General features: G+C 46.5%; 1 protein-coding gene across 1 annotated transcript in view; it reads right to left on the reverse strand.

Moving 5' to 3' along the window:
* LOC129710649 (palmitoyltransferase ZDHHC5-A-like) overlaps nucleotides 1–16,517 on the reverse strand; it is a 64,656-nt gene that overhangs the window by 11,776 nt on the left and 36,363 nt on the right. Inside the window, exons 5-8 of the mRNA XM_055657800.1 lie at nucleotides 8,530–8,632; nucleotides 7,585–7,676; nucleotides 6,150–6,696; nucleotides 5,920–6,049 (exon numbers count right to left, since the gene is read on the reverse strand). Of these exons, the coding sequence (XP_055513775.1) occupies nucleotides 6,366–6,696; nucleotides 7,585–7,676; nucleotides 8,530–8,632 (526 nt within the window). The 3' untranslated portion in view covers nucleotides 5,920–6,049; nucleotides 6,150–6,365. The remainder of the gene's footprint in view (nucleotides 1–5,919; nucleotides 6,050–6,149; nucleotides 6,697–7,584; nucleotides 7,677–8,529; nucleotides 8,633–16,517) is intronic.

The following is a 16,517-nucleotide window of genomic DNA, read 5'->3' on the forward strand; positions in this document are numbered from 1 at the left end:
TCGCCACAGAATTGAGTGAAAGGGGGGAGATTAGTGCAGCGAGACCTGGGTGTCTATTGGAAAACACCCGTCATTGCGGTAGGCATGCATAGTGCAGCAGGCCAGTAAAGGAAGCCCAATAGGGGATATCGTTAGCTTCCATTGCAAACAAAAAGCGATTTGAGATGGGCTAATGGATGACAGGGAAGGCTTTCTAGACTGCGTTGTACAGGTTCTTGGTGAGACACCACACCGGGATATTGCGTTACATTTTTTTGGTCTCCAAATTCTGAAGGAAAGATAGGGGACAGTTATTGCCATATAGAGGGAGTGCAGAGAAGAGACGGTTTCAACAGACTGATTCCTGGGATGTCAGGACTTTCATATGAAGAAAGACTGGATAGATTGGTTTTATACTCTCTAGAATTTAGAAGATTGACGAGGGGCGATCTATTGAAACTTACAAAAAAGCTTTAATGGGGCTACGAAAGGGGAGAGCTTTGATCCGGCTAATGACAAGGAAGATGTTTCCCGGAGTGTGATGGAAGTCCCGGGACACGGGGGGTCCAGCTCTTAAGGAAGCTCGGAGGATAAGGGAAAGAAAAAAAATTTTGTTCCCCCTTTTCTTTAAAAACCGGATGAGGAAGAACTTGTTTTCACACAGAGAGTGGTGAATCTCTGGAACTCTCTGCCACAGAGGGTAGTGAGGCACGTTCATTGGCTATCATTTAAGAGGTGAGTTTAGTATGTGGCCCGTGTGGCTAAGGGGGTCAGGGGAGTATGGAGAGAAGGGCAGGTAGCGGATACTGTTGGTGATCACCCATGATCATATTGAGGCGTGGGCAGCCTCGAAGGGCACAATGGCCTTACTCCTGCACCGTAATTTTCTAGGTTTCATTCATCCGTGATCCAATTGAATGGAGAATGGTGCAGGCTCGAGGCCGAATGGCCTACTACTGGCACTTATTTCCTTGTTCTCAGTGTCCCCTCATCCTCAAAACACCTCTCCTCTGCCACCCATCCGCCTCCCCACCCCCCCCTCCCTCCTCTACCCACCCCCACCCTCTCTAACTACTGACACTTAATTCCCCTACACCTCTGTCCCTCTCCCTCACCAGCTCTCACATACCGTCTGACGAAGAGAGCCCAGTCTTATCTCGCCTCCCTCCCTCCCACTCTTTTTCCTGCTAGACCACCTCCCACCTCTTAACTCCACCCCCTCTCCGCACCCCTCTCCATCCCTCTGCTAACCCACTCCCGCCTTTACCGAGCTACTACCCACGTTCCCCTACCTACCACCTCCCACAAGACGACCCGTTCCACTTCCTCGTCCCACTCTGTGACGCTCACCTCTCCTCACCACCCTCCAAACCTCCATACATGTGGACTCACCCCACCCCTTCCCTCTCGTACCCCACCCCCTACCTTCTCTCCCCCCACACCCTTCCACTAACCCTGGTCCCTTTTCCCTCACTCCCGCTACCCCGCCCCCCACCCTCTCCCCACTCTTTCCCCGCTCCATTTACAGAGATCCACCACTATGGTGAAATGCTCTCTTTGGACTCCCCATTTTTCCCTCTCCCCCAACCAAACTCAAACCATCTATCATCCCATCAAAATCCGATAACTAAAATCAACCGCGAGTGCATACTACCGCCACGTGTCTCCGCGCGTTCCCTGCCCAAATCTGTATCCCGTTATCCCTCCTCCTCCGTACCCCCTCTCCACGACAGCCCCCCCGCCAAACAACGCCGGTTGGGGAAACACAGACCATAGAGGGAGTAAGTACAGAGAAGGTTCACCAGACTGAGTCCTGGGATGTCGGACTTTCAAATGAAGAAAAAGACTGGATAGACTTGGCTTTTAACTCGCTTAGATTTTTAGAAGATTGAGGGGGATTCTTATAGAAACTTCAAAATTTCTTAAGGGTTGGAACATGCGAGATGCAGGAAGATGTACAGGATGCTGAGTTGGATGAACATCCTTGATCATATTGAATGGTGGTGCAGGCTCGAAGGGCCGAATGGCCTCCTACTGCACTTAATTTCTATGTTTCCCTCTCCTCTCACCCCTCTCCTCCTCACCCATCTCCCTCTCTCCCTCACCCCCTTCCCCTCTCTACCCCACCCCCCTTCCCTCTCTCCACCCGCCCCCTTCCCCCTACCCCTCTCCTCCTCCCTCTCACTCCCCACTCTTTACCGTCTCTCTCCACCCCTCTCCCCCTCCTCCACTCCCTCCCCATCCCCACCCGCCCCCACATCTCTCTCCCCATCCCCCTCTCTCACCCCCTACCCCCCTCCCCTTTCCCTCCCAAATCTGTCATGTTTCCTCCTCCTCCTCTCCCCTCCCTCCCGTCTTCTCCCCCCCCCCCCCCCACCTGTGAGTTTGGGGGGTGGTTAATTTGAGTGTGATGCCACAGACCCTACTCCCCCCCCCCCCCCCCCTGCCTGCAAAGGCTGTTGGGGAATCAGACCCAACGGGTCTGCACTTGGTCTAGTATACATATAAATATATTGATTCATATATATATATATAAATATTAATTCATATATATATATATATATCAATTCACACACACACACACACACACACACACACATATTATGAATTAATCTTTTTGCAAAACTGCATACCAAAATGTGACATCAGGGGTCAAATTTCAAATCCCTTAAAAAAAGTTGACAAAACACTTTATTGGGTTCACGACTAACATAGTATCAACAACAAATATAAGAAAAGATAACACATTGATAGCAAGTTTCCAAAAGTGGCATCAGAATACATAAATTCATTTTGTGTAACGGTTGTCGCCTGGTGTCCACCAGTCACCTGGTTGGCACAGTAAGTGCACGTATTTCTCATTCCTTTCTTTGTTTATGAATACCACATGGAACAATAAAATTGCAAACACCATTTCCACTTCATTCATCTGATCATGTAGTGGAATACTGCATCCATCCGAGTGGACACCGCTACTCGCATTGCACATCATACACACATGTACGCTGCGGTGCACTAAAAAAAAACCTTCCGTTTTGGTTTCCCAGAAAACGAGCGCTACATTATTAGTGAAAACCAAGCATTTTCTCCGATGTGAACATTACCTTATTGATTTCAGCGACATAGATGGCAAATGCTTGATTTGGGCTTTTTTTAAATTGTAGATGAAATGTCTCCATTATGGTCATCGTGAAGATTCCCAATGTTCACGTGACGGAATGAAGTTAGCAATTTTTTCCATGCAGAAGGTAAGCAAGAGGCAGTGCGTTGCCAAATTGAAACTTGGCTCGTTTTGATGACCAATTTATGTAATATATATATATATGTGATATAGATGTACGTCTGTGTGTGTGTATATTTCTCTGGTCTCTTTATCTACCTATCCATCTGCCTATCTATAGATCTATAATTGAAATCCTAATATTGTGAATAAAATATCCATGAACACATGTCAAGATATTTTTCCATTCTATATTAGTGCATACATACCTAAAGTCAAATAACATACTTTTGCTTTTTTTGAGGCATAACAACACATTTGTGTATCAGCAATATATTGCATGAACGCCTGCAATTTCAAATAATTTTAAATTGAAATTCATGAACAAAGAAAACACTTTTTACTTTCTTCATTCTTTAGTAATATTTACATAATTTTGTGCATAAGATATACAATGTTGCAGTGTTTCGCATATCAGCTAACCAATCAGCTAAGTGATCTAAAATTCAATGTATTTCAAACAATGATAGCCCCACCCTTGCTTATCCCAAAGGACAACATTTCCAAGTTATATACAATAATAAATAAAACGTCATTTGCACAGAGGGTCAATAGGGGCAGAGAGAGAGGGACAGCGAAAGAGAAGGGAGCAGAGAGAGAGAGGTGCAGAGAGAGAGGGGGCAGAGAGAGAGAGAAAGGGGCAGAGAGAGAGAGAGAAAGGGGCAGAGAGAGAGAGATGGGCAGAGAGAGAGAGATGGGCAGAGAGAGAGAGGAAGAAGGGAGGGAGAGAGAGAGAAGGGAGAGAGGACACCATCACTGTATTCAGTTGTGGTTGTTCACTCTGCATTGTAGGTGAGATGGATGGTATCAGTATCATTCCACAGACCAGAAACATAATTTTTCCAATATACAAGGAATTCTATCCAGATATTGTGGCAGGTGTCCAATCTGAAGGAGGAAAGTGGAGTCACAATATTTCCAATCAATAGCCTTGAGACAGTATCCTGCTATCAACAGCCACAACAGCACATGAAAGCACTGCCGGGGACGCAGAGGTGGGTTAAAGGCCAGGTTAGAGCTAGCCCCACACAGGGTAGCGATTCCTAGCCTTTTTCTCGCCAACGTGCGCTCACTGGTAAACAAAATGGACGAACTCCGGCTAAGGATCACCTCCCACAACTGGATCAAAGACAGTATCCTGCTATCAACAGCCGTGAGACAAAACATCCCGAAGTCCTAGTCATTGTAGCCAGCGACTTCAATCAAGCCAACCTCAGGGGTGTACTACCAAAGTACTATTAGCATGTCTCTTCCACCAGGGCCAGAACATCTTCGACCATCGCTACACATCAATAAAAGACATTTACCGCTCTGTTCGGCGGCCACTTTTCATGAAATCTTATCACCTGGCCGTGCTTCCACTCCCTGCCTAAAAAAAAAACCAAAAGAGGAGGATCCGGTGCAGTGAATTGTTCAATGCTTGTCGGTGGACATAGATGACATCCTAGGCAACTGCTTTGAGTCAGTAGACTATTCCATCTTCAGGGATTCTGCAGACAACTTGAATTAGTATACCACTACCATGACGGACTTCATCTGCAAGTGTGTAGAGGAGTGCGTGCCAACAAAGACAATCTGAGTGTTCCCCAACTGGAAAGCATGGACGAACCATGAGATGCATTCACAGGCCAAGGCCATGTCCACTGCACACAAGTCAAGCAATCCTGAGCAGTACAAGAAAGCTCAATATAATTTTCGCTGTCATCAAGGATGTCAAGAGACAATTCCAGGACAAACTTGAGTCCCAATATAATAATTCAGATACCTGCAGAATGTGGCAAGGTCAGAATACCGAAACTAGCCACAGAGTTACATCAGGCAACATCACTGGTGATACTGCGGCCCCACCTGATGAACATAATGTTTTCTATGCTCCCTTTGAGCAGAAGGTCAACAGGGTGATGAGTGATGACATCTATCCAATCAGACTCATTTATGCCTCTTCCCATGGTCAATGTTGTTGAAGTTAGCTTGGCCTTCCTGAGGGTGAAAGCAACTGGCTGTATCCTTAGAAACTGCGTGGACCATACTGCAGGAGTATTCTTGGATTTCTTTCATCTCTCCCTACTGCATTCTCACCTGCTTCAGGAAGACCACTATCATCCCAATGACAAAGAAAGCAAGCTCTCATGCCTTAATGACCACCGTACAGCAGACATCCATCCATCCAGGCTTTTGGAGGCTGACTCTGGAATGCATCCAGTCTACCAATCAGCTTTGACCCACTGCAGTTCGCCTACCGCTGCAACAGGATGTGATAGATAGATCAAATAATTTATTATCAAGAAGCAACCTGTAAAGTAGAAGTTTAACAGATAGCCCACACACAATTTTAAGCAAGAAACTGTTTGTGGGGGACTCTGGGGGAGAGTTAATGGTGTCGAAACTGGCCTTATTGCCCGGGATGGTGAAATAAACAAGTCTAAATCAGTCATAGGCCAGAGATTAAAAAGTAAGAAAACTGGGAGGCTGCTGGAATTTTGGCTGTTGTGATTGTGTTTTTAATCAATCTGTTCCCTTTTTCCCTTTTGCTCCACCTGATGTACTCGTATTTGGTATGATTTATCTGGATAGTATGTGAACAACATTTTTCACTCTATCTTGGTACACACTAATAATAAACAAATACCAATACAGGACAAGTAGCAACTACAACTCACCAATAAGTCACATTTGTAGAATGTTACCTCTATGCCTCTTCCTGTCCTCACAGACGTTTGTGAATTGCTAACTTCTTCATCCACGTTGATGGAGAATCATTTTGCCCAAATGTCACATTTGTGTTGGAGCCTGCAAAGGACAATCCCTGTAACAATGGCTGACAATTCTTGAAGAAAATGATCAGAATGGTCAATCAGCTCTCTCCTTGCAATTATTTAAATGTATTTACCGTCTCAGTACTGCAGTTGTTCCTTCATTGGCAACCACGCCTTTAGCTGCACAGGTCACAGGCATTGGAATGCACCTCCATCAGTCCAAATAGAAGCAGGGGTGGGGGGGGGGGGGAGAGAAGTGGGAAGTGAGAAGGTAGCAAGGAAAATAGTTTGTTATATTCGTTCCAGTTCTGTTGATCCGAGCAGTGGAAGTTAAGATTTAGGCAGGACATTTATAAGGAGAGGGAGCTGGAGTGAGTATTGTCAGGGGAATGGGTAGATAATGTGGTGACAGGTAAATAGAGCAGTTGAGAGGAAAGAGTTTGAAATGGAGCACCAGAGTTTTCATTAAGGTAAGAGAAAGTGGGCAAGGGGGCACTTTGAGGGCGGTTGGGCAAAGTAGGAACAAAAGTGACAGGTAGTGGAACAACAGCATTGGAACGAGATAGGATGGATATAAAAGTCGTAGATGTGGTGTCTGCACACTTTGAACTGACGGATGGACATTCCACCAGATGACCTGGGATCACAGTGACTTCAGTGACTTCAGTCACTGTTTTACAACTAAAATAAAACAAAGTGAACTAAATTAGTAATGCTGATGTTCAGACTTACAATGCAGCTGGAACCATAAGAAGTCTATAAGACCATAACACATAGGAGCAGAAATAGACCATTCGACCTATCAAGTTAACTCCATCATTCAATCATAACTGATCTGTTTATCTTTCTCAACCCCACTCTGCCTTCTCCCCCAACCTTTGAAACCGTTACTAATCAAAAACCTATAAATCTCTGCTTTAAAAATACTTAATGTCTTGCCTTCCTCAGCAATCTGTAGCAATGAATTCCACAGATTCACCACCCTCTGGCTAAAGAAAATCAATATATTTTTCAAGTGCGAGTGTCCCTAATAGGATCTGCATTTATTGCCTATTTTCAATTGCCCTTGAGAAAGCGCAGGAGGACTATCATCTTGAACCATTGCAGTTCATCTGGTAAAGATCCTCACACAGCAGTGTACATTGCTGGGCCACTTCAGGATGTGAATTTGCTGCGGCCTGATGCCAGGCAGTAGAAATCCTCCCTCAAGGAGGTTCATTTAAATACCACAATAAAACCAGAAAATGCTGGAAATACTCAGCCGATCAGGCTACATCTGTAGGAAGAGAAATAGAGTTGAGATTTTAGGTCAAAGACCCTTCATTGGAACTGGAAAGTAAAAGAAGTGTTATCAGTCTGCAAAGCTTCAATCTAAATTTATCAGGATTATTTAAGGAAACGGGGATTGCTATATTATATTGTATTGCCCTATGTATATTATAGATTGTGTATATTTCCATCACTGGTGAAATGGTTTATCTCATAGTGTTTTAATATCATACTGTATTTAAATAATAGATTGGCCAATAGATTACGTTGTCTCAAATTCTTTTTACAAGGCGATCTTACCTCGATAGCTGGTTACCGAACAACAGGGCAGTAAAGTTTCTCCAACATCCTTTGTGAAAAGGATTCTTGTCGCTTTGATATGTCCTCAAAATCTGTCAGCAAGAAAATCATATTGATCAGTCAATGGACAATAGAGAATAGGTGCAGGAGTCGGCCATTTGCCCCTACACGCCAGCGCCACCATCCACTGTGATCATGGCTGATCAACCACACAATCCGTACCCAGTTCCAGCCTTCTCCCCATACCCCTTGACTCCGCTTTCTTTAACAGCTTTATCTAACTCTCTTTTGAAAGCATCCAGAGAATTGGCCTGATGCAGAGAATTCCACAGATTCACAACTCTCTGGATGAAAACCACAGATGCACAACTCTCTGATTGAAAATCAGGTATTATCAGCAAAGTATAAAATAAATACATTCAGTGGGTGTTTCCAGTTGTTATTTCAGAGTTCCAGCACTGCAGTATTTTGATTTTACACCAAGTGATGACTCCACTCCCTGTGGACCAGCAGGAGTAGGGACTTTTCTTCCCCACTCTGCACCCACAGCCCATCCCCCAGGCTCACATGGTAATTTATTGAAACAGCCCAGATCCAAATTGAACATCGTAACATTGCAGTTAATGACTTCAACAACTCAACTGATTTAAAATGGCGAACCTGTGCTTTATGGCAGGTAGCAAGACAAGGAATCACCACACCACTAAATCCAAAAGGTGATTCAGAAAACTCCTTTGCCATAACAGCAGGTGGTATTTTGAACAATAATTAAGGCAAATGACACGAATAGCTTCAAGGGAAGCCAGAGAAATACGCGAGTCATGGGATGAATAAATAAGGGTGGGGAGAGGCTCTTGTGAACCCTAAACACAGACTAGGTTAAATCCCTGTTTCTGTGTTTGAATGAAGTGAAAATTAAATTACAACTGTTATCTTTACTTTTACCTGCTCATACGTGGTCATTCCAGCTGCGATGAGGTAAGTGTGGAAAGCGAAAAAGAAAAATAACGGTACAGAAGCAAGAAGCAAAATTGTAGCAAGAATAAAACTGCAAAACATTATTAAGGAAAATATCATTTCTTGCAATCAACATCAAAAGAGACAAGTAAATTGTTTAATGAATCTTCAGCCAAGAAATTCTGCTAGAGATTTACCCCCTGGATTTTTACCTGAAAATGTTGTGCTTTATTTCGAGTTATTAATTCAAATGTTCACAAAACCGATCCAACTTTGCATTAAAAACGCTTGTTTATTTCCGCTGATGACGTGACAATGGGTTGGCCTGCCGTCTGCTCGCACTGCGATTGATGTCACCTCCCACCCCTCCCTCATCCTCCCCCCCCCGTTGATCAAGATACCTGTCGACTGAAGACACTTTTGCCCGATCGCGCGGCTTCGGTTTCCCGAGGCCCTCGAGCTTTGGTCGACGCACGCTCACGGCGTCGAGGAAAGAGATAAAAAAGATTTCCCCACTCCCACATAATATGAATACTAAAGGGTCACTAAAAACACACAAGTAAACACAGACCAAAATAGCAAAAGAAAAAAAAGACGAGACAGGCTGTTGGCGCGGTTGCCCTGTATGGTGCCAGCATTGTAACCTAACATGTGAGGGCTGTCTTTAATCTGGGTGTTTATGGGGTGAAATGATGCAGGATCCATCACTGATACGTTAGGCTCAATAGGCTACTTCTGTACTGCTTAATTATCTGGAATGCTGGAGTCTAATTTATTAAGCACTTTGCAATGTGGGATATACTGTGCTAATAACTACTGACAACATAACTTTCTTTCAAATGCCAGTAAAAGGATACGTTGTGATCTTGGATAGAAATAGTGCATTGGGATTTTTCACTAGAAAGATAGTGCAGAAGGAAAACATGAGAAGAAAATAGACAGTTAAGGAAAAGAGTAAAGTGTAGAAAAAACGATGATTTCTTTTCCCAATGCACTTTTTAAGAAAGAAACAGTGATGGTCAAGATCCTGTTGACAACACAGAATTGACAATTTCAGTACTCAGCAATTTTTTGTACATTATATAAACCATTTCAATTGTTTTCTGATAGTTGTGTTAAAAATAATCTATCTTTAAAATTATTTTAATTCTCTGCCTTTTTCCCATTTTTATAGTCAGATCAGCTACACTTTGATCATCCAACAGCTCAACCAGCACAATGCACCACAAAAAATCTCCCTGCTCATGACCTAAACGTAATTCGAATGAATTTGGGAAATTTTGGAAAAGATTTAATAGGAATGTGAGGGGCTTTTTATTTACACATAGAGTGGTGGGTATATGGAACAGGTGCCAAAGGCGGTACTTGAAGCAAATACTACAACCACATTTGGACAGGCATATGGATAGAAAAGGTTTAGAGGGACATGGGTCACATGTGGGCAGTTGGGATTAGGGTAGATGGGGCACCTTGGTGGGCAAATTGGATCAAAAGGCCTGTGTGCATGCTGTATGACTCTGCCGAACAGAACACAACTGTGTGATTCTGGATTGTGCTATCTCCCACTAATTCATTCACAACAACTCAGCATCGTTGGCATGGCTAGCATGTATTGCTCATCTATAGCTACCCTCAAACTGGCTGACATGGTCCAGGGATCCCATAATGGGCAAGTGGAAACATTTACTTAACAAGGCCCTGTTCCGAACTGAGAGAAACGATCATGGTGTTATCTTCGGTCACTTTTTCAGGCCAAGTATTGCTTGAGGACATTTGTCTATAACTCTTTGTGGCAGCCTTGTTACAGAAAAACAGATGCCCAAAATATTGCCCACGGACACTGTATATACTTTACCCACTGCTCTCCGAGCAGGCACTCTGAACTGCAGTGACCTTTCATAACTCCGAACAATCAATCAAGGAGAATTCCTCAAAGAACAATGGATCAAATTTGTTCTAGATTTTACCTCTATACACACATCGCAGCTGTAGCAGTGTCGACATCTTGAGGGACGGTAGATCTTACAGATATGGCACCACTTGCTGGTAAATATGGTGCCATTGATCATCACCTCTGGTGCATCCAGAACCCCACTGACGTCGACAGAATCTGAAACAAAAGGGAATTGAACTGTGAAGATGGAGGTCCATTAACTTGTGGTGACATTTCACAAACTACCTATACAGGGTAGGAGGTGAAAATGTCATTTACGGGCATTTTTAAAACATGATCCCATGTATGCTTCAAAGCAGTTATGGAAAAGGATAAAGTTTATCTTCAGGTTAAGCTAAAATGGAGAATGCTGATTTCAATAGTGCAAGTGAGCCCTCAGCAAAAGTAGATTGGGAGCAAATGTCAGCGGGTAAAACAATACCTGACGAGTGGGAGTCTTTTAAAAGCGATTTAGTGTTTAGGGACACTGTTTCCTGTTTCACTCAAACAACAAATGTCTTGCACTCCCACTCTCAGTGAAAGGGGCGCCGTCGAATGTAGCTGCCCTGCCAGCAGCTGTTATTCCTTACACCCTTTACTTTATTTTTAGTGAGTTAACAGTGTTTGTTTTGGAGGTCTAATCTTTTATATGTGGGGGGTGAGGGGGCAGGGAAGGGGGAAACTTTTTTTTTCTCAGTCCCTACCTGGTCGGAGATGCGACTTTTCTCTGAGCCGCATCTTCGCCCCTTCCTCACGGCCTACCACGGGCCTGGAGCGGCGTTTCCTGCTGGGACTTCAGTGGTGGCACAGCGCTGAAGCGCCATCACAGAGCGGGCGATGCCTTACCTGGGTCGCCGTGCGGTGGGCTGAGGAGTGCTGAGACCGCCGATTACAACATTGCGGAGCTGCGTTCAGTGGAGCGTCCAGCTGCGGGGCTGCGCTGAACTTTAAACACTGCGGAGCCTGGGATCTCTCGCCGAGCTCCAACCAGTGCGGCCTGTGGCCTTCGGGAGCCGCATTCTCCGGGGAGGAAGCGGCCATTCCAGACACTCCAAGCCGCTGAGAGGGTTCTGCCCACGCCGGAGTTCCATCATCCGACGAGAGGGCCTGAAGCATAGGCTGCCGTAATGGCAACTGCGAAGGCCTCAAATAGGCCTGACCATGGGTGAGCAGGGGTTAGGACTGGACTTTGTGCCTTCCCTCACAGTGGGAACCAATGTGGGGGCATGTTTTTATGTTTATAGGGAGGTTGCATGTAAGGTCATCGGGTCAAAGTGCGTGACGCACAAGGAGCTCAATCCATGTGGAGGACATGGCAGCATCTGGCACACACTTAACACACGGAACGCGTACCTTATTACCTGTTAAAAAACGCCAAAATTGTCATTTTTTGTGCTATAAATATTTGTGGGTGCTGTCATTGAAAGTGGGAAGGTTTGCTCTGAACCCGAGCACCAAGGTGTAAGCGGCCGAAGGAGCACCCCTCGGGACAGCCCCCACTCTCCCACCCGGGGTCAGCGCTGTCCGGCCACAGCTGCCCTCCTCCCCGTCTCCCTCTGTGGGCCGCACTGTCACGGGGCTGTAGGTCGGCAGCGCCCACACATGGGGCCAAGCGGGGCCAGGATGGAGCGGGACCGGGGCCGAGGTCGGAGCGGGGCAACGTCAGCTACAGCAGAGTTGGGGGCGGTCTGCTCCCTCCGCCCACCCAGAGTCATTGACCGCGCTGCACTGACACACCGACCCCTCGTTCGCCTCCCACCCCTGGCCGCGGGAATAGATGGCCTGGGGTCCGCGGGTGTGCAACCAGTCCGGTTGCTGGGCTAGAAGAAGGGCCCGTTGTACAGGCAGCCGTAGTAAATGCTTACCTGCAGTGCACCGTGTGTACTCCAGTTGGCGTTGCATGGCAACAGTACGTGTCACGGGTCATGACCTCGACTGCGTGCAACCTCCCTATTGTTAAATTCTTTAATGTTGTGTCTTATTTTTACTGGTGTGCTGCAAATGGCAAGTCAAATTTCACTATACCAATTGGTGTATGTGATAATAAATGTCCTTAGACACATACTTCGATGTTGAGCAACCCGCACCCTAACTTGCGATGCCACCCAGTACGGGCTGTGTGCTGTCTGCCTACAAAATGAAGGTAAGGGTCCCGCCCGACCTGTCGCCTATGCCTCCCACACAATGTCTGACACAGAACGGCGCTACGATCAGATCAAAAAGGAAATGTTCGCCATACCTTTTGCCTGCCAGAAATTCAAGAACTTTATCTTTGGGAACCCGGTCACAATTGAAACTGACCACCAGCCCTTGGTCAGCATCGTGAACAAACCAATGCATGTGGCCTCTGCACGCTTAGAACGTTTGATGATGGAACTACAAAGGTATGACATAAAACTGATTTACAAACACATAAAGGACGTGTACTTAGCCGTCATCCTGTCACAGTCACCGCGAGGCAGCTGCGAGAAGTACCTGTCAGGACGATGGTTATGTGGTTATGATGGTGTCTTACCTTCCATCCGCGTGTTTTCATCACCTTGCAGCACAAACGGCTGAAGCCAAATCGCAACAGTCGCTCTCCACTGTCATCCTTCATGGTTGGTCAGACAAACACTTCCAGCTGCCTCCAATTTGCCCATTCTACACGGTTCGCGACTAACTAGTTTTCCAGGACGGCATTGTGGTGAAGGGACTCAAGGCAGTTATTCCGGCATCTCTGCGCATCACATATTTCGAGGATGTCCACGGGGCCATCCCGGGGTGGAAGCAACTATCCAGTGAGCAGAAAGTATGTTCTTCTGGCCTGGGGTGCGTGATTAAGTCGAAGCCTGCGCGGTTTGCAACAGCTTAGCTCCGCACCAGCCCAAACAACCGCTCTTCTCACACCCCACAACGGACATACCCTGGTACACAGTTGCGACTGACAATTTCGAGTGGCATAGCAAACAGTACCTTGTCCCTAGTTGATTCATACTCGGGGTGGTATGAGATTGATTTGCTCAGCAGTCCTACCCCGCCATGGCCATCCAGAAACTTGCGCGCCACTTCGCTGGCCAAAGGGCACTGGTCCCACTGCTCTCTGACAATGGCTGTCATTTCTCCAGTCAACTCTTCAGGGGTTTCGCTAAACACTGGAATTTTTGCCACATAACCTGCAGCCCCGAATACACGCAGTCCAACGGCCTGGCTGAACGCGCAGTAAGAAATGGCAAAGAGTTAATGGACTGATCACACAGGGCCGGCTCCGATGTCTATCGCGACTTGCTTAACCTGCGGATCATCTCCTGTGATCCGATTCTGGGATCCCCTGCCCAGCGTCTCATGTCAAGGCAGACACGCAGTACTCTACCTATGGCCAAGCAGATGCTACAGCTACAAGTTCGTGCTCCAGCAGCATTTCAATCCAAGCTCCATGGCCGAGATGCTCAGAAGAAATATTAGGACAAGACCAGCGTACCACTACCGCCACTTACCAAAGAGCAAGTCTTCCATTTGCAGTCGCCCAAAGGCTATGACCGCCTGGGTGTTGTTCTGGGGTCCACTGAGGAGCCACTCTCCTACCTGGTCAGTGTTGACAACGGCATCTACAGATGCACCCGGCAGCACCTCCGTCTGGTTAACGAGCCAGTGCCTCCTTCACGGTTTAACGGGATATCTCCCATGGTTCCACGGCCGCTGCCTGACTCGTGTCCGATTGCCTCACCGCTCCAGTCACTGCCACTACAGTCCCCGCTTTCGCCCACAATGCCGACAACCCCGGTACCTTCTCCTGTTCAATCTCCACTCAAGGAAGAAGACGGGTACTACCATACGCATGCAGGATGTGTTTGCAAGCCAAATTGGAAAATTCACTGTCTATCTCTGAACTGTGTACGACTTGCTTTATTTTACATGCTAGCACGATGTATAAGTGCACTCACCCGATATTGCTGTTTTACAATATATTCCGCCAAATGTTTTTTAAATTATGCATTGGTTCTTTAAGAGGAAGGATGCAGGTTAACCATATTAATCTATGCCCATATAATCTCCACTACACATAATATGCATGTCACACATTCCACCATATAACCCAGTCCAGGTTTTGGGCATCATGAGTACTGTACTTTTGTCAGCCTGTCGTTATGCCACGGCAGTTAGTACTTGAGCTGATGTGATGAGCACTGTTGTGTGTAACGTTCTCTCTTTGTGATTTTAATAAAAGACTAATGGTTCACGACAGACTTTGTAATGGATCACTTACTAACATTTACCTCTGGCAATAATTCCTGGATTCATACACAAACACAGAGCGTAGCTGCTCACAGTAAAGATCAAAAATAGAGATTGCAGGATAGGCACTGCAATTGTAACATTCCTTGTCAGCCAAACGCACCTGGAAAAGTTGAAAATTATATCTTAGATATTTATAACACCAATAAGAGACCTTTAAGGGCCTGTCCCACTAGCATGCGGCGAGCGCGACCTAACGTGGTCGCTTGAGCCGTACGGACTCGCGGGCCGGTCCCACTTCGATCACCGGAGCCGTATGGAGTTGTGCGGGACTGGTCCGGACATCGCGCGGGGCTCCGAAAAACTGACCGTCCAAACCAAAGTTCTTTGGTCCAAACAGTCTGAAGAAGGGTTTCGGCCTTAAACGTTGCCTATTTCCTTCGCTCCATAGATGCTGCTTCACCCGCTGAGTTTCTCCAGCATTTTTGTGTACCTTTGGTACCGCAGCCACATTGAGGCCGTACGCGGCGTCTTGACGGCGTACTATCGCGTGACGTTGCGCGATTACGTCACCACCCGGCGTGCCGTTGCGTGATGACGTAAACGCCCGAGGCCGTTCGACGTCCAAATTCAATCAGCCCGCCTCCTGCCCAGCTCATTGGTGAGTATGATGTCAGGACCAGCCCCGCACAACTTCAGACGCCTCCGCGGTTGGAAGTGGGACCGGCCCCGCGAGGCCGTACGCCTCAAGCCACCACGTTCAGTCGTGCTCGCCGCATGTAGTCGCATGCTGGTGGGACAGGCCCTTTATTATCTTAACAATGAGCTTTCCCCAACTAATGCTCCCACACAAAAGGACAGGAGTCCACAATTCAGCCCTTTGAGCTACTCTTCCTATGGGTGAGATTATGGTCACTTCTGTTCCCTCAGAGCCAAACACAAGAACAAGGGGAAGAGAGTGGCACACCGCTGATGGAGCTGTTTCATCATCAACTAAACGGACCACTGATTTGATTGTAACCTCGAGTTCACATTAATGTCTGCCGATGGTAAACCATTCCTTCCTTATCAAGTGTCTATCAACCTGTCTTGAAAAAAAAACCTTTTCCTTAATCATAATTAAATGTGTAGGACAGAACTGCTCCAGAATTGCTCCGGCAATTCAGCGGGACAGGCAGCTTCCCTGAAGAGAAAGAATGGGTGATGTTTCAGGTCGAGACCCTTCTTCAGACTGAGAGTTTGGGAAGAGGGAAACTAGTGATGATTAGTGCGGGTAAGGGGAGTGAGCCGGTTGATGTCATGCCGGCAGTTAGAAATAAAAAGGACTCTGGAGGGTAGAAGGCCGTCCGGATAAATCCATGAGGAGGGGGACTGGTGAAGATGGGAGAAGGAGTCATCACTGGGTGATGGGGACACCCTGTCATAGAAAAAGGCACGGAGGCAGAGGAGATGGAAGGAAAGCTCTATGTCGTGGTGGACTCGAACACGTTGAGGTGGGAGCAGAGGGGATACCATTATGCATGCATAGACCGAGTCATACCTATTCAGCACAAAAACAGGTCATTTGGCCCAATTTCGTCATGCCAACTAAGTTACTTCAGTGAGCTTGTTCCACTTGCCTGCGCCTAATCCATATCCTTCCAAATAATTCCTATCTATGTACCTGACTAAGTGTCTTTTAAATATCATATTGTATCCGTCTCTACCATTTCCTTTGACAGCTGGTTCCAATTATGCACCACCCTCTGTGAAGAGTTGCCCTTAGGTCCCTTTTAAATTCTTCCCCATTCAACTTAAAACAATGCACTACCCTGGGGAAAAGGCTTGG

This window comes from Leucoraja erinacea, chromosome 28 (genome assembly GCF_028641065.1).
Source record: "Leucoraja erinacea ecotype New England chromosome 28, Leri_hhj_1, whole genome shotgun sequence".
NCBI classification, from domain to species: Eukaryota; Metazoa; Chordata; class Chondrichthyes; order Rajiformes; family Rajidae; genus Leucoraja; species Leucoraja erinaceus.